Below are 18,903 nucleotides of genomic sequence, written 5' to 3'. Positions count from 1 at the left end.
ATTTTAGAGTCCTTTAATTGAACCTGTGACCATCTGATTTGATCCTACAGTGGGGTTATGAATCCAGCCAAGTACAATTCTGCACTTCTTATTAAAGGCAAAGATGAGAATAGCCCTTTAATGAGTGCAGGGCATGGAAGCAGGTGGTCTCCATTTTCACCATTAAAGCGAACCTGACACTTGGGAAAAAAAAAAAACGGTGTTAATCTGCAGGTTAATGGCTTTCTGCACCTGCCCGGCCCTTAGACCCCCACTGCCGGGAGGAAATGAAGTTTATTCCTCCCGGTAGCGTGCCGGTTTCAGTCATGGGGTTGGCGCCGGCGCGGGTTCAGTCACTGCTCTGTGTATAGAGAGCGCTGGCTGTAACCGCTCCCCCGACGCTGACTGACCGCCGGCCCTAATGAAGAGCTGCTGTCTCTCTACACAGAGCGGTGACTGAACCCATGACAGGACCACTGTTACTGAAAGTGGAATACTACAGGGAGGAATAACGTTAATTTCCTCCCCATAGCAGGGAGTCTAAGTGCTGGCACCGGGCAGCTTCAGAACATTGTTAACCTGCAAATATCTGCAAGCTCATAGCGTTTGTCACGTGAGAACCTCTGCAGAGGACTGGCTGTAACCTCAATTCTGCCATTGTTGGACTGCACGGTGTCTGCTGAGCTATTACCAAATCCCTCTTTCCCATCAAGGAAGCAAATCTGAAACTAGGAATATATTCACGCATTGCTGTATGTATAATTATCACCCTGAGCATATAATTCAGGATAAGTCGAGAATGCTCCAGCCTGCAGAAAACGTGTGTTACACGAAGTTTAGTGACTGACCAGACCTCAGTGTTCTGCTGCACTTCCAGCGTGTCTAGTACTAGACATCCTTCCCCTTTGCTTGCGTCACACAGTCAGTTGTGCGCCATAACGGCATTCCTTGCTGTTTTTTTGGCCACAGTTTTATTTTCCTTATGCATCTTTATTACAGCTGAATGGCAGAATGCTACATATTGCTTAGAGTGATTACCTGTGTATGTACATCGCCATGAATGCTCTGTGCTGCCATCTCATACGTCATGTCCCCTCTTCTCTGCAGGGTGTGATAGGTATGCAGCTGGTTGTCACAATGGTGATGGCCAGTGTCCTACAGAAGATCATACCTCACTACTCGCTGGCCCGCTGGCTCCTCTGCAATGGCAGGTAACGTCTAGTGTTCTCGTAAGACCTGAGTAGAACTGTGAAGTTTACATACAAACCATCTGTAATGTCAGTCACCTGACTCTGGGCGAGTCTTTAAGATGATTGAATATGGACAGTATGTTGGAACTGAAAATTAGTCCTGGCAGATCTGGTTTGTATAATAGAGGTGGTCTTTAGGAGAATGTCATGTACTTTACAGATTTCCCTTTTCAGAGTATTCCTCTAAGAGCGCAGTCAGATGACCATGTAAATCGGACCAAAATTGGACCGTAGTACAAGGACTGGCCGGCGGGTCTCCCAACTCAAGAGCGACAGCTTCATATTAATATATGGAGCTGTGACGCTCTGGTCAGGAGAGCCGCCGGCCAGTCTGTGCAGTGATTTCCAATTTATACGGTCGCCTGACTGCGCTCTAAAGCAGCTGTCCGGTGACGGTATAGGTGATAAGTTATTGATCCCTGACCACCACTCCATTTATTATCTATAGGGTTGTCTGCACTAAGCATTTTCTGGCAACCCAATAGAGAACAAATAGAGCGGCGGTCAGACATCCTGGAGTAAAAGTGCTCCGTTCTGCCTATTCGTGTGATTTCTAGCTGTCGACCCCTCCAAGTGATCAATACGTTATATAACCCGACAACCCCTTTAACCTCAGTTTGGCCCCTTGTGTTCTCTTTTGAAGGCCTGTCCCCTCGCCACATTCACTTTAGGCTTGTTAGGTTGTGTGACCCTAACCTAAAAATGCAAACAACAGCACCATTCACAAGGAGAAAAGCGATCAGGACACCCAACTTATTTCTACTTGTTTTTACATTTCTCAGACTACTACTAATGTGTCAGAATAATTATTTCACAAACACTGTGTGTTCACTATACGGATGTTAGGAATTATTTGCTAATGTCTTCTTTACATCTACAGTATTGCAGCTTTAGGATGACTTATTTTAAAGGGATATTCCAGTTTCATGAAATTCCATTTTATTCTTCTTATATAATAAGCTAGTCATGAGTTTTATGTGTCAGGACATTAGTAGTAGTAATAATACAAATTATGAATTCCTAGGGGCGCAGTGAAGGTGTACTTACTTTTTCCCACATCGACACTGTATTTTAGCACAGATAAATCTGCCATCTGAGGTTGTGTCTACCTAGTTTTAAGTGGTAAGTGAATGCGCAGGGCTTAGTTTGTGCTCGCTTCTTCTCATGGCTGCATATGAAAATCCTCCTGAATGTAAGTCAACTGATTTCCCTAATATTACGTCTATGGTTATATTATGCAGCTTATACTGGTACCAGCATCCTACAGAGGACGAGTTACGGACACTTGCTGGAAAGCAACAAATAAGAGGAAAGAGCAAAAAAGATAGGTAATGTTTTATTGTGCATGTTCTTGTAAGTGTTATCACTTTTATATTGATAATGTATCAGCAGGATAAGTCATCAATATCAGGTCGGTGGCAGCTGACCCCAGCACTAACCATTTGTTTTCAACGCAGGCGGCGGCCATATGTAAATAATGTATGGGGCCGAAACGGCCCAGCTCCTTACACAGGGTAGTGGCTTCTGCAGGTTACTACAGATCAGCTCCTATTGAAGAGACTAAGACCTGAGCTGCAGTATACAGGAAATACAGATCTCTATGTTAACAGAAAATGCAGTTGACACAGGTACACACTGGGCACTGAGAAGCTGTCAGATGATAGATTGCACGTGTATGCAGAGGCCTGTCAGTCAGTGTCAGTGGGAGGGGAGAAGCTGCCAGGTACCCACCTGTCCAACTAGTCTACAGACAGTCTCGGTCCGCAGCAGCCTTTAAAGTATGTTTTCTCTGCATTTCAATGCCAAACATACCTGACTGAGTTTATATTCAGTCCCTGATGCATGCTGCCCATGGATTAGGCAGTATGTATCATCTGTCAGGTTCTTGTTAAAGAAGCACTCATCCCATCAAAGTTTTTCTCCTCTTAATACAGTTGTGGCCAAAAGTATTGACACCCCCTGCAATTTTGACAGATAATACTCAGTTTCTTCCTGAAAATGATTGCAATCACAGATTCTTTGGTATTATTATCTTCATTTAATTTGTCTTAAATGAAAAAACAGAAAAGAGAATGAAGCAAAAAGCAAAACATTGATCATTTCACACAAAACTCCAAAAATGGGCCAGACAAAAGTATTGGCACCCTCAGCTTGGTTGCACAACCTTTAGCCAAAATAACTGGGACCAACCGCTTCCGGTAACCATCAATGAGTTTCTTACAATGCTCTGCTGGAATTTTAGACCATTCTTCTTTGGCAAACTGCTCCAGGTCCCTGATATTAGAAGGGTGCCTTCTCCAAACTGCCATTTTTAGATCTCTCCACAGGTGTTCTATGGGATTCATTGCTGGCCACCTTAGAAGTCTCCAGTGCTTTCTCTCAAACCATTTTCTAGTGCTTTTTGAAGTGTGTTTTGGGTCATTGTCCTGCTGGAAGACCCATGACCTCTGAGGGAGACCCAGCTTTCTCACACTGGGCCCTACATTATGCTGCAAAATTTGTTGGTAGTTTTCAAACTTCATAATGCCATGCACACGGTCAAGCAGTCCAGTGCCAGAGGCAGCAAAGCAACCCCAAAACATCAGGGAACCTCCGCCATGTTTGACTGTAGGGACCGTGTTTTTTTCTTTGACTGCCTCTTTTTTTCTCCTGTAAACTCTATGTTGATGCCTTTGCCCAAAAAGCTCTACTTTTGTCTCATCTGACCAGAGAACATTCTTCCAAAACGTTTTAGGCTTTTTCAGGTAAGTTTTGGCAAACTCCAGCCTTGCTTTTTTATGTTTCGGGGTAAGAAGTGGGGTCTTCCTGGGTCTCCTACCATACAGTCCCTTTTCATTCAGACGCCGATGTATAGTACGGGTTGACACTGTTGTACCCTCGGACTGCAGGGCAGCTTGAACTTGTTTGGATGTTAGTCGAGGTTCTTTATCCAACATCCGCACAATCTTGCGTTGAAATCTCTTGTCAATTTTTCTTTTCCGTCCACATCTAGGGAGGTTAGCCACAGTGCCATGGGCTTTAAACTTCTTGATGACACTGCGCACGGTAGACACAGGAACATTCAGGTCTTTGGAGATGGACTTGTAGCCTTGAGATTGCTCATGCTTCCTCACAATTTGGTTTCTCAAGTCCTCAGACAGTTCTTTGGTCTTCTTTCTTTTCTCCTTGCTCAGTGTGGTACACACAAGGACACAGGACAGAGGTTGAGTCAACTTTAATCCATGTCAACTGGCTGCAAGTGTGATTTAGTTATTGCCAACACCTGTTAGGTGCCACAGGTAAGTTACAGGTGCTGTTAATTACACAAATTAGAGAAGCATCACATGATTTTTCGAACCGTGCCAATACTTTTGTCCACCCTCTTTTTTATGTTTGGTGTGGAATTGTATCCAATTTGGCTTTAGGACAATTCTTTTTGTGTTTTTTCATTTAAGACAAATTAAATGAAGATAATAATGCCAAAGAATTTGTGTTTGCAATCATTTTCAGGAAGAAACTGAGTAGTATTTGACAAAATTGCAGGGGTGTCAATACTTTTGGCCACAACTGTACATTGCAATCATCATATTATATAGCACCGTGTACTTAAAATTGCTCATTTTGCTTTTCTGCCCAGTTATTCTTTTCTCTGCTCTATTTAGAAACAGGAATTCTCTTGTTCCTTCATTTATCTTTCCCCTCTTCAACTCCTTACTCAGCTGCTCCCTCCCTCACCCTGCCAGGGACTTTTGCAGTCACTGAAGAGTTATACAGGGAAAATTGACCTGCTGTTTCTACATAGAGCTTAGATGGATTCAGCTAGTCAGTTTTTAAAGCGAACCTGTCAGGTGTTTTGGCCGCTATAAGATGCGGCCACCGCCTTTCAGGGCTTTTCGACAGCATTCTATAAGACCGCGTATAAGCCCCCGATCCGACCTGCAAGATAAGAAAAATAACTTTTATTCTACTCACCTGGAGGGGTCGTCCGATGGGTGTCGCAGGTCCGGGTCCGGCGCCTCCCATCTTCTTGTGACACCGCCCTCCTGCTTGATTCATTCCTCCCGGGCATCGCACTCCTGCACAGGCGTACTTATCTGTCCTGCTGGGGGCAGAGCAAAATACTGCAGTGTGCAGGCATCGAGAGGCCCACCGCCTGCACACTGCAGTACTGTGCTCTGCCCTCAACAGAACAGATAAGTACGCCTGCGCAGGTACGCGATGTCTGGAGCGAGGAAGCAAGAGGGAGGGCTGCAGTGAAAGAAGATGGGAGGCACCGGACCCAGACCTGCAGCACCCATCGGACCGGACCGCAGCGCACCGCGCCCCGGGTGAGTGTAATAAAACTTATTTTTCTGGTCGGACCGGGGGCTTATCTACAGCATTATAGATTGCTGTAGATAAGCCCTGAAAGGCAGTGGCTGCATCTTACAGCAGCCAAAACAGGTGACAGGTTCGCTTTAATCACTTGATGTCATAGACCTAATGGAAATGAGAAAAATTAGCTGGGTAGAAAGGCAAAATGAATAATTCTAAGTACACAGTGCTGTATAATATGAAGATGTCTCATAGTGTGGGCTCTTGCTGAACAATGCAAATATTTAAAAAAAAAAAATATATAAATATATATTTAAAAAAAATTCTGAAAATGTCTTAATTCCCACATATACACCTGCAGTCGTCATACAATTTCAATAGACCAAATACAAGAAGCAGCAGCCAGGCGCAGATCCCTCTTGTGCGTCTTTAGGGAGGGGGATATGTGGACCTGCTGATACTTTTAAGTTAAGTGTATCTTCTTTCTCTTTGGGACCTTTGTGCTGATGTCACCCGTGATTTTCTTTCTGTTGCAGAAAGTATAACGGCCATATCGAGAATAAACCTCTTACCATTCCCAAAGATATTGACCTCCATTTGGAAACCAAGACTGTTACAGAAGTCGACACTTTAGGTGAGGAATTCTGGTTACACTTGACAAAACACTGCCAAATGGTGCAGAACAAGTCGCTAAGAATCCATTCTGTCCGAAAATACAAAATTCAGAGTTAGGTAAAAATCTGAAGCAAATTGGAGTCATAATTTGTCATACTTCCTTCCTGCTCCCTGTCTCTCTTGCGCATATAAATTTAAAGAGGGGACTGCTTTTAGAAACCACGACAGCAGGTTCACCCTACCTTTACTTATAATATGTAACCGTAGAGACACAGGGATAAGAGCAGCAGACACAGAAGATTGAATTTTTGATGAAAAAAAATCAAGATTTGTAATGTTGCTTCAGGTTTTTATTATAAATAATTGGAACAATAAAACATAAATTCTTTGCAAATGTGCACATGGCCTCGATAAACGGAAGCATTGCTCACCGTGACTCAGTAATAACAATGAAGCAATAATCGCAACACACAAAACAAGAAAACATAGCAAAACCTTTAAAGAGGTTGTACACAAGTTTTTGATTGATGACCTTTCCTTGGGATTAGTAGCTACTTGAGTGAAACTGCTTGGCTCCAGTCCGAAGTGGTATTAACATCGGCAGTCCTTAACATGGAAGAATCAGTGGTGCTTCACCATAGAAATTACACAATGAAGTAAAATTGTGAAGTGAAAAAAGAAAGGTGGCATTCTCCATAAGCTCCAGTAAGAGCAGTCTTTTATTGAAACTAAGATATCAGGAGGAGCAGTAGACAGGGGCTGTGCGGGATAGTGAAAAGCTGGACGACGGCCATTTCACACTGAAAACTGTTCTTCTATGGGTCCACAAGTTCTTGACAAGTGGATCTGTAGAAGCGCATTTTGCAGAGCGAAACGGCCGTCGACCAGCTTCTCACTATCTTGCACATCCCCTGCCTACCGCTCCTACTGGTGTCTTTGTTTCAATAAAAGACTGCTTTTATTGGCGCTTATGGTGAGTGCCACCTTTCTTTTTTCACTTCACTATCCTTGGGATAGGTCATCAATGTCTGATCGGCTGGGCTCTGACATGCGGCACCCTTGCCGATCAGCTGATATTGGTGTTGGCCGCCAGCCGGAAGTACTCACTTGAGCTGGCGGACTTTTTGTCGGTCGCTGCAGGGCACTGCACATCTGCCTCCTATTGATTAGAATAGGAAGCGGATGTGCCTCTGCCAGAAGATGGCAAGCTCTGAAAGTGAGTACTTCCAGCTGCCAACACCGATAACAGCTGATTGGTGGGAGTGCCGTATGTTGTTCCCCGGACGATCAGACATTGATAGGTAATCAATCAAAAAGTAGTGAACAACCTCTATAAGTGTGACTGCACTAAATGAAAACTCCATTTTTACATACTCTTTCTACTGTAAATGGTTTGTTTCTCTGTGTAGGTGTCCTATTATCAATTAGTTTGGCTACCCAGTTTTTTATGTCTGCAGTGAAGGCCAGATTTTCTATGCAGTGAGCAACAGACAGCCAGATATTGTTTCCACTGTCTGACAAGGTTTATACACAGCTCTGCTGTATACAGATGTATAGACGCACAACTCTGCTGTATACACCCACAACTCTGCAGCTTACATATGTACACACACAGTGATGTGCAGTTTCAGCTTTCTCTCCTGCTCTGCGCTGACCAGACTGATCTGTGCAAGACAGGAGGAGAAAGAACTGTGCAGCTGCATACACTGCGTGCAGAATTATTAGGCAAGTTGTATTTGAGAGGTTTCTTTTTATTATTGAACAACACCTATGTTCTCAATCAACCCAAAAAAGACTCATAAATATCAAAGGTTAATATTTTTGGAAGTTGGAGTGGGTTTTTTTTAGATTTGGCTATCTTAGGAGGATATCTGTTTTTTCAAGTAACTATTACTGTGCAGAACTATTAGGCAACTTAATAAAAAACAAATATATACCCATCTCACTAGTTTATTTTCACCAGGTAAACCAATAAAACAACACAAAATTTAGAAATAAACATTTCTGACATTCAAAAAAAAAAAAACAGTGACCAATATAGCCACCTTTCTTTACGATGACACTCAAAAGCCTTCCATCCATAGATTCTGTCAGTTGCTTGATCTGTTTACGATCAACTTTGTGGGCAGCAGCCACCACAGCCTCCCAGACAATGTTCCAAGAGTGTACTGTTTACCCTCCTTGTAGATCTCACATTTTATGAGGGACCACAGGTTCTCTATGGGGTTCAGATCAGGTGAACAAGGGGGCCATGTCATTATTTTGTCTTCTTTTAGACCTTTAATGGCCAGCCACGCTGTGGAGTATTTGGATGCATGTGATGGAGCATTGTCCTGCATGAAAATCATGTTTTTTTGAACGATACCGACTTCTTCCTGTACCACTGCTTGAAGAAGGTGTCTTCCAGAAACTGGCAGTAGGTCTGGAAGTTGAGCTTCACTCCATCCTCAACCCGAAAAGGTCCCACAAGTTCGTCTTTGATGATACCAGCCCATACCAGTACCCCACCTCCACCTTGCTGGCGTCTGGGTCGGAGTGGAGCTCTCTGTCCTTTACTGATCCAGCCTCGGGCCCATCCATCTGGCCCATCAAGAGTCGCTCTCATTTCATCAGTCCATAAAACCTTAGAAAAATCAGTCTTAAGATATTTCTTGTCCCAGTCTTGATGTTTTATCTTATGTTTCTTGTTCAAAGGTGGTCATTTTTCAGCCTTCCTTACCTTGGCCATGTCCCTGAGTATGGCACACCTTGTTCTTTTTGATACTCCAGTAACGTTGCAGCTCTGAAATATGGCAAAACTGGTGGCAAATGGCATCTTGGCAGCTTCACGCTTGATTTTCCTCAATTCATGGGCAGTTATTTTGCACCTTTTTTTATCAACACGCTTCTTGCGACCCTGTTGGCTATTTGCCATGAAACGTTTGATTGTTCGGTGATCACGCTTCAAAAGTTTGGCAATTTCAAGACTGCTTCATCCCTGTGCAAGACATCTCACAATTTTTGACTTTTCAGAGTCCGTCAAATCTTTCTTCTGACCCATTTTGCCAAAGGAAAGGAAGTTGCCTAATAATTAAGCACACCTTATATAGGGTGTTGATGTCATTAGACCACATTCCTCCTCATTACAGAGATGCAAATCACCTGATTAGCATAATTGGCAGTTGGCTTTCAAGCCTATATAGCTTGCAGTAGGACAACATGTATAAAAATGATGATGTGATCAAAATACTCATTTGCCTAATAATTCTGCACACAGTGTATAGTTCTCAGTGATCTGGAAGGATGCTACAAGAGCAGAGGAAGCTCCTCCAGTTTATAAAGCGCCCACACTTTATCAGGAAAATCTCCTTTCTATGGAATGAAATGGCCGGAGACAGCTGAGGTCCAATCACCACCCAGGTTTATTTCTCATATATGAGGAGACAGCTCAAAAATCGCCTCAGAAAGGATAAGGCAGAGTGTCTCCCTCTTCTGGGGTTACATCTGTTTTTATAATCAACATTGAAGGACGTAGTTATACACGTTACATACATTTGAAACATTTCTACAAGACAGTCTATATTTTCAATGAGTCCATTGTTTTAATAAACCATCCACATGTCTTGGAGTAAGAACATTTCCCCGCCTTGAACATCCCACACAGACATTCTGGAAAAATCACCACATAAGGAAATCTTCCATGTCAGCAAAATAATGAATATAGACTTATAGAAGATTCTATTATATTAAGCTATTAAAGATCAACATAATATATTAAGATTTCTAGAACACACTTTTTAGCATGATTTTTTTGTTGCTACAAAGTGTGACTTCTGTTCCTATATGTGTGTTGCACATCCATGGCTTTAGAGAATGCCTGTTATGATTTAATTGATTTGTTGCGTTATTTTTGGTTAGACTCTGTTGACGCTTATGTTGTGTATTCCGCATTACTGTGAACTATTACAATAGAATATACTGGCGTATATTGTATGCGTGTTATTACCAGGCAACATACTCGGTGATTCTCTAAGGTTTTTCTTTTCTTCCAGCCCTCCATTACTTCCCCGAATATCAGTGGCTGGTTGACTTCACCGTTGCTGCTACTGTCGTGTATCTGATAACTGAGGCTTATTACAGTTTAATGGGTCCATCACAGGAGATGAATATCAGCATAGTGTGGTGCATGCTCGTCCTGTCATTTGCCGTGTATCCTTTATCATTATCAATGATCATAGTTACATTTCTTTATTTTAGAATCGTAAAGACACATTTAATATTTCAGCTTCTACTTACACAGATTATAAGAGTAGGTGGATAAAGGCAAAGCGGTGGTATTTCTAAATTTGGCCGAAGTTTTATAAAGGTGCTCAGCAGTTCACACTTGGATGGTGACAGCTGAGCATAAAGCTGCAATATGAAATCATCTCTTTCCTTGACTGTTCGTGTCCAGCAAAGTGCTGTTCTCTCTGACAACCCATTACTTTAAAGTTGAAGATGGCGGTGAGAGATCTGTCTGTGTTACCTTTGGATTCTTTTTCTTCGTCAAAGCCATGGCAATTCTTATTGTAACAGAAAACTACCTGGAGTTTGGCCTGGAGACTGGTGAGAAATTCACATTTATAATTTTTTTTTACAAACTACAAAGGAATAGTGAATGTATAAATGATGTGTTCCACCGTCCTTTCCCATGTACATATGCTGCTAAAAAAAATAAAGTAATACTTACACATCACAATGTAATCCAAAGTTGGTTACGGTTCAGGGCTATCAATCTGCCCAGTTAGGAAGCATGATGTGAATCCATCTCACCTGCTGTCATGCACTGGAGAGGCAACCGCAAGACAACCCCCAAAAAAGGGAATGGTCACACCGTCACAGGCAATTACACTCCCTTATCTTCCCTGACTGATTCTTCTCTAGTTTTGCATTTTGCTAGTGTTCTCGTCACCACTGGTAGTATGTGGTATTTGCAGCCCATTCAGGTTGCATGCATTCTCCAGCTCTTCTAGGATGGCACATCCATACACGCCGTCATGGTTTGCTTCCTCACAGCACACTGTCTAACCATGGACCGGAAAACAGGATGTTACACAAGGAGAGCTGGACAGGGTCGTAGAAGGGCATCAGCCGAGTAGCAGGACCTGTATCTTCTGCTTTGTGTGAGGAGGAGCACTCTCAAAGCCAGGGCTGTGGTGTTGGAGTTGGAGCCCATTTTGGTGGAGTCAGAGTCATGGAAATTGAGAAGTCAGAGGTTTGTCTTAACGACTCCACAGCTCTGGTATGAGGGAGTTGTGGAGTCGTTGTCATGGAAATTGACGAGTTGGAGTCGGAGATTTGGCTTACCGACTCCACAGCACTGACCGGAGCTCAACAAGATTACTTCCAGGCTACTTTCTGACCAAACAGTCATAAACACACTCCATGAGGGCCTGGAGTCCTAGAAGGAGTCCTGTGATCACAGCCCAACACCAGCTTGGTTGGCATATGCCAGAGAACAGCAGTATTGGCAGATCTGGCTCCCGTTTTCTTCACAGATGAGACTGAGCACTTGTGACAGACATGAAGGAGAGTGGAGACACTATGGTGAACCTTATACTGCCTGTAATATCATCCAGCATAAATGGTTTGGCAATGGGTTGTTGATATGGGGAGTTATGTCTTTATGGGATGCTCAAACTTTCACACGATAGGCAACAGTACCCTGACTGCTGTTCGATTTCTAGGGTGAAATCCTGAGAACCATTCTTACACCTTTCGAGGGTGCAATGGGCCATGGGTTCTTTGCAGTACAGTGCCCGGCCTCTGGGGAGCACAGTGTATAGGCCGTTCCTGGATGATGGGGGGATTGATGCCATTGACCTATATGTACACGTTTAGAGATGGGGGACGCAGCTTAGTAAGCCCCTACAAGCTTTATCCTGACATGATAATGACTGTGTACGCAAATAAGCTTTTACTGCACATTTAGGTTTTTAGTTGGTTTAATAAAAGTGACGTTTTATATCTCTTATTAGCGTGCAGCATATCCGTATATATAGCGGTGTTAGTTGTGTGGAAAATATAGGTAATCTGCTGGCAATTTGGAAAATAACGCATTTTTCAATGTAAACCACGCATAGCTGACCAATGAACAGAACTCTTATTCAACAGCTGACTGGATCAGTGTTGACGTCATGAACATCATTGGGTTCAACAGCCCTCCCCCCATGAAAGAAAGGGGTGTGCTGCCCACGATACCCATTCTGTATAAGGATGGAATTATAGCGTACTGTCACCATACAGTTTGTAGCGGCCTATGTGAACTGGATTATCAGTGGGCGCCGATTGACTCAGTGTTGGAATTTCACCAAGGATGAAAAGTCGCAAAATTGTGAAAATCACAGGATCAATAGAAATGTTAGTGATATGCAGATGATGAGAAAATGGAATTAAAATGTTTAAAACCTTTTGATGTATTCAGTATATGCTCTTCACTCATCTTACTGTGAGCGGCCTGCAGCCTAAACAAGGCCTGCAGTGTCTCCAGACTTGTCTCCCATAAAGCGCATCTGAGAAGTTATTGGTCGGCAATTGGAAAGGGAGCTGCCAGTAGCGGATCTTGATGATTTGCCCAAGTTCATTTATGCCAGGACAACCATCAATAACCTCATTGATAGGAGCCATAGCGTGTAAGTGCGGGGATTTCAGTATGTGGCAGTTTTACTAGATATTGAATACTTTGAGATGCTTTGAAGTTTTTGTTCCTCTTTTTCATCATTTTCATATCATTAACATGTCTATTCATCATGTGATTTCCACATTCACAACTTTTCCTTCCTGTTACAATTTCATTGCTTAGGAATGTGTATGTACTGTATAGTCCAACAGCACTTCTTTATGGGCACAAATCTACCTGAGTAAATGCAGCTTAAAGGGAACCTGTCAGCAGGATTTTGCTAAGTAAACTAGAGACACTGTCAGGTTGGCGTCGTTCTACTGATTAAAATGATTCTTGGGTTTTCAGTTAATCATGTGTTCATGCTTCGGGGCGGCCTGTGTGGGGCTTTATGTGGTGCTCTGCTTAGATATTCATCCTTATGACAGGTCACTGATCCTTCAGTTACCTTCCCCCTATTTTACATAATGCATAGAATATTATGGGCTTAGATAAAAAAATTACCATCCAGCATAATGGCGCCTGCGCAGTACCATCTATCTGTTGCCAATAGATGCTACTGTGCAAGCGCCGCCGCAATTTTGCTGGAGAAAAAAAAGTGGCTATAGCAAAATGACGCCTGTGCATTAGCACTTATCAGCAAGCGGATAGATGCTACTGCGTCGGCGCTATTTTACTGGATGTAAAAAAAATTTCTTAGCCCACAATATTCCATTCATTATGTAACCTAGGGGGCAGGTCACTGAGGGATCAGACCTGTCATAAGGATGCATATGAGAACAGAGCATAAAGCCGCTCCGAAGCACGAGAATCTCATTAACTGAAAACTGCAAAAACAGCCACACAACCAAGGTGTTTTATTCAGTAACATATTCCGCAGCGCTTTACAGTTTGCACACATTTTCATCACTGTCCCCGATGGGGCTCACAATCTAAATTCCCTATCAGTTTGTCTTTGGAGTGTGGGAGGAAACCCACGCAAACACGGGGAGAACATACAAATTTCTTGCAGATGTTGTCCTTGGTGGGATTCGAACCAAGGACAACATCTAACCACTGAGCCACCGTGCTGCCCATAGTAGTAAATGGCATTGGGTTGTGATCCTTGTGATCGCTAACCTTTCTCCTTCGTCTCATTGGGGGACACAGAGACTGTGGGTGTGTGCTACTGCCGTCTGGAGGCCGACACTAAGTATACAAAAAAACAAGTTAGCTCCTCCTCCGCCGCATACACCCTCGCCCCGATAGAAACCAGTTTTTGCTTAGTGTCTGATGGAGGCACACGCAGTCTGGGTCTCCCCAGACTTTTTTTTTTTTTTTTTTTTATATATTTTCTTGCTATGAAAAGGAGACGGGCGACGGACCCTATTGAAAGGGTCCGATCTCCCCCAAACATCAACGGGCGAGCACGCGCGAGTATCGCCTCCGCGTATCCTTTCCCGCACCGAGGGACATCTCTGGGACTTTTCCCCAGACATCTATTTTTTCTTTTTTATTTTTGAGAAGATATGACAGGGGCAACGCATCCTATTGAAAGGATCCGATTTCCCCAAACCATCAACGGGCGACCACGTGCGAGTGTCCCTCCACGTTTCCTCTCCCACGACGTGGGACAATATGCCAGACTTAGCCCTGTCCACCCCTAGGTAGCGAAACCATGGGCTTGCACAGAGGCAAAAGACTAGTCTGTGCGGCCCCACTGCTACACCAATGCTAGACGGCGGTACTGCGTGGTGGCGGACGGTCCCTCTCCTCGCCTAGACGAGGCGAACGGAGCTAGGGTGCCTGCACCGTCCGAAGACGGATTACCTTCAGGGTAAGAAGGTATGGTAGCAGGGGAAGGAGGAGCTCCTGGGCAGCGTGAGGATCCAGGCGAGGGCTGCTCGACGAACGCTCCAGGTGCTGGAGCCGCTCCCCTTTCCTGCCTGCGGTGTGAGCAGGGGAAGGAGCGCGCGGCAGGAGGCTCCCGCAGTTTCCTCCCTCCTTCCATCCAGGTACCTGTCAGTGGCCAGGCTGGGGAGGGAGCGCGCGGGGTAGGGTGAAGCGCCAGGATGGAGCGCCCGACTCCGGCGGGCGGTGCACAAATTTAGCCCGCGGCTTCGGCCTAGGCCGCGGGGGAGAGGCCCGCCCCCCGGCTCCGGCGGGCGGGCAGTGCCTAAATTTAGCCCGCGGCTTCGGCCTAGGCCGCGGGGGGAAGGCCCGCCCCCCGATGTGACGTCAGATCAGGCGCCCGCCCCCCGATGTGACGTCAGATCCGGCACCGCCTCCGGCGCTGGATAAAATCGACGCCCCGGCTTCAGAATGGGGTAGGCCGCGGTCAGAAAGCATCGCAGCCTACCTAGGGAGATCAGCAGCAGGAGCACGGGGAGACAGCAGGAGCCCGGGTAAGTGCGACCCCATCTTGGCCACACTAGGGCAGGTTGTCCTCCTTCTCCTCATACCCCTGTATCCCAAAAAAAAAAAAAGAGAGAAAGTTGGCCATTTTTTTTTTTTTTTTCTGCAAGTATGTCTGGAAAAGGGAAGAAACACACTTTCCTTTATACCGCATGCGTTTCCTGTGGGGCTGTGTTCCCGTGAGCACAGACTAATAAAATATGTGAAGCCTGTAGTTCCGAATGCGCCCAGGAGCCCTCCCCTCCAACGGAGCCCAGGGGGTCGGATCCCCCGGAATCGGCGTTATCTCTGTCTCGGTCTATGGCTTCACTTACGAAGGCGATTGAGACCCTTCAGGCCCCGGATAGGGGTAGAGACGACGGCTCGCCTGTTTGGGAGGGTTCATCCACCTCACATGAGCCGCCGGCCTGCAGGGGCCGCACTCTCTCTAAGGAGACGTACAGGAAAAGATCCCATATGGCGTCTCCGGCCCCCTCCGGTGCTTCAGCATCCGTGAGTGCGGCGTCTCGCTCACCGTCACCATTGTCTGGGAGCGAGCAGAGTTCAGATGAGGACAGGCAGGAATCCTTGGATCTGGATACCCCCCGGGTGTCGGGAGACGGTAGACAGTCTCATTGAGGCGGTCAATCAAACGCTAGGTATTGAGGAGGATGTCTCCCTGACCGCAGGGCATAAGATATCTTTTAAGAAGGCCAGGCGACCACACAGGGTGTTTAGCACTCATCCAGAATTCGAGGACATGGTGCAACGGCACAGGGAACGTCCAGACAAGCGTTTTTCGGGACAAAAAACGCTAGAGACGAGGTACCCGTTTGCACCAGAGCTCTGTAAGAGATGGGCGGAATCTCCGATTGTGGATCCCCCAGTGTCACGCCTGGCCTCAAGATCGTTGTTGTCAGTGCCTAGTGGTTCTTCCATTAAGGACCCCACGGATCAGCTTATGGAAGGTTTAGCCCGCTCGGTGTATGAGGCATCGGGATCAGCGCTTTTGCCTTCATTCGCGGCAACATGGGTGGCCAAGGCCACGATGTCATGGTCAGAGTCTTTGAATAGAGTCCTGCAAGATAGAGACTTGCCGGTAGAGGTATCTGAGATAGTCACTCGCCATCGCGATCTGATTTGCTATCTAATTAATGCATCCTTGGATGCGGCTAATTGCGCGGCGCTAGCAGCGGCAAACGCTATCGCCATGAGGAGAGCCTTGTGGCTAAGGCTATGGCGGGCTGATTCGATTTCTAAAAAATCGTTAACGTCCCTGCCATATCAGCGTAATCGGCTTTTTGGAGAGAAGCTAGACAAGCTTATTTCAGATGCCACAGAGCAGCTTTCTCCCACAGCAGAAGAGTAGACCGCCCTTTCGTCAACCGCAGGCGCGCTTTCGAGCATTTTGCTCCCCAGGATGGGCGGCAGCGGCCGGTTCTACTGCCCCGGCTCGTCACAACCAAGACAGAGCGGCAGGTCACGTATAGAGTCAACCCGCTGGGGAGGATGCGGGGCCGTCCACCCAGGTCAAGGGGAGCTAGGTCCCAGAGGCCCGCAGCAAAATGACTTGAGGCATCAGGTACCCGAGGACAGCAGAGTAGGCGGTCGTCTGCTCAGGTTCCGCCACGTCTGGGTCAAGGTGGCACACGACGCATGGGTGGCGGAATTGGTGTCATTCGGGTACAAGATAGAGTTTATCGGACACCCTCCAAAGCGTTTTTTTCATTCCCAGCTTCCCAAATCGGAATCCCGGGCAGAGGCGTTGCCAGGATCCATCAGGATTCTTCTGTGCAACGGGGTCATTGTCCCGGTACCAGAGGGCGAAGAGGCTCAGGGATTTTATTCCAACCTGTTCGCGGTCCCCAAGAAGGACGGAACAGTAAGACCGGTTCTGGACCTAAAGCTCCTAAACAGGTTCATCAGAGTCAGGCACTTTCGGATGGAATCCCTCCGGTCAGTGATATCGGCCATGGAGCAGGGAGAATATTTGGCCTCAATCGATGTTCAGGATGCCTATCTCCACATCCCTATTTTTCCCCTGCATCAGAAGTTCCTTCGTTTTGCGATCGATGGCCGGCATTTCCAGTTTGTGGCTCTGCCGTTCGGGTTGGCCACGGCACCCAGGGTATTCACGAAGGTAATGGCGGTCGTTATGGCCATTCTTCATTCTCGGGGCATAGTAGTGCTGCCATACTTGGACGACCTTTTAGTGAAAGGGCCGTCCTTTCAAGCATGCGAGGAGAATGTCAGAATCACGCTGGATACTCTATCCCGCCTGGGATGGTTGGTCAATGGGAAGAAGTCATCCCTTACTCCGGCTCAGAGGATTCCATTCCTAGGGATGATTTTCGACACTTCCCGAGGGTTGGTAATTCTCCCTCAAGACAAGGCTCAGGCGCTCCGGCAGGGAGTTCGGAGTCTTCAGCAGCCAGGCCCTCACACTATTCGATTTGGGATGAGGGTTCTAGGGAGGATGGTAGCAGCAATAGAAGCAATTCCGTTTGCGCAATTTCATCTTCGCCCCCTGCAGCACGCTCTTTTAGCAGCATGGGACAGGAGTCCGTTCTCCCTAGATCATCAGTGCAAGGTTGTCCTTTCAGGTCCGGCGGGCACTTCAATGGTGGACGCGCGACTCCTCTCTCCTTCAGGGGAAACCATTTCCTCCAGATCAATGGTTGGTGGTCACAACCGACGCGAGTCTTCTCGGTTGGGGAGCAGTATTTAGTCATCACACAGCACAGGGGCAGTGGTTCTCCCCAGGAGGCTCATCTGCCGATCAACTTGTTGGAGATTCGAGTAGTGCGGTTGGCGTTGCAGCATTTTCAGCACTGGCTAGTGGGTCGCCCAGTCCGGGTCCAGTCAGACAACGCCACGGTAGTGGCGTACGTGAATCACCAGGGAGGCACGCGCAGCAAGGCAGCCATGCGCGAGATAGAACATGTTCTCCGTTGGGCCGAGAAGCACCACTCAGTAATCTCAGCGGTTCATATACCAGGCGTGGAAAATTGGGCAGCAGATTTCCTGAGTCGGCAGGGGGTCGTGGCCAGAGAATGGTCCCTACACCCCGAGATTTTCCAGCAGATTTGCCAACGGTGGGGAACTCCGGACGTGGATCTGATGGCCTCCAGGGAGAACGCCAAGGTGGGCAGGTTTGTTGCCCGGTCGCAGGACCCACGAGCAATCGCAGCGGATGCTTTGGTTCTTCCATGGAGCCAGTTTCGGCTCCCATACCTGTTTCCCCCGCTGCCCTTCTCCCGAGGGTAATCAGAAAGATCAAGATAGAGGGTTCCGGCAATTCTGCTGGCTCCAGACTGGCCCCGTCGAGCTTGGTACGCGGATCTAGTACAGCTCCTTGCAGACGTGCCATGGCGTCTACCGGAACGGCCAGACTTAGTGTCCCAGGGGCCGATCTACCACCCGAATCTAGGGGCCCTGTGTTTGACGGCATGGCCGTTGAATCCTGGATTCTGACTCAGGCGGGGTTTAGGCGTGAAGTGGTGGCTACGATGGTTAGCGCCCGGAAGCCGGCCTCGGCGAGGATCTATCATAGTACTTGGAAGGTTTTCTTTCTCTGGTGTCGAGAGCACGGGGTTGCGCCTCTGTCCTTCTCGGTTCCCAACATCCTGGCTTTTCTGCAGTCAGGCCTAGACGCAGGTTTGGCCCCGAGTTCCCTGAGGAGACAGATCTCGGCCTTGTCTGTCTTGTTCCAGCGAAAGATCGCTAGCAATATGCAGGTCAAGACATTCATTCAGG

At 46.6% G+C, this 18,903-nt stretch overlaps 1 protein-coding gene across 4 annotated transcripts in view; it reads left to right on the top strand.

The window, feature by feature from the left end:
- TMEM161B (transmembrane protein 161B) overlaps positions 1-18,903 on the top strand; it is a 58,293-nt gene that overhangs the window by 24,629 nt on the left and 14,761 nt on the right. For all 4 annotated transcript variants that reach the window (XM_073584696.1, XM_073584922.1, XM_073584840.1 and 1 more), the window contains exons 3-7: positions 1,087-1,190; positions 2,471-2,557; positions 6,059-6,156; positions 10,169-10,325; positions 10,570-10,721. In XM_073584696.1, the coding sequence (XP_073440797.1) occupies positions 1,087-1,190; positions 2,471-2,557; positions 6,059-6,156; positions 10,169-10,325; positions 10,570-10,721 (598 nt within the window). The remainder of the gene's footprint in view (positions 1-1,086; positions 1,191-2,470; positions 2,558-6,058; positions 6,157-10,168; positions 10,326-10,569; positions 10,722-18,903) is intronic.

This window comes from Dendrobates tinctorius, unplaced genomic scaffold (genome assembly GCF_039654945.1).
Source record: "Dendrobates tinctorius isolate UK_male_01 unplaced genomic scaffold, ASM3965494v1 ptg000003l, whole genome shotgun sequence".
NCBI classification, from domain to species: domain Eukaryota; kingdom Metazoa; phylum Chordata; class Amphibia; order Anura; family Dendrobatidae; genus Dendrobates; species Dendrobates tinctorius.
This window is presented reverse-complemented; position numbering and strand designations above follow the sequence as displayed.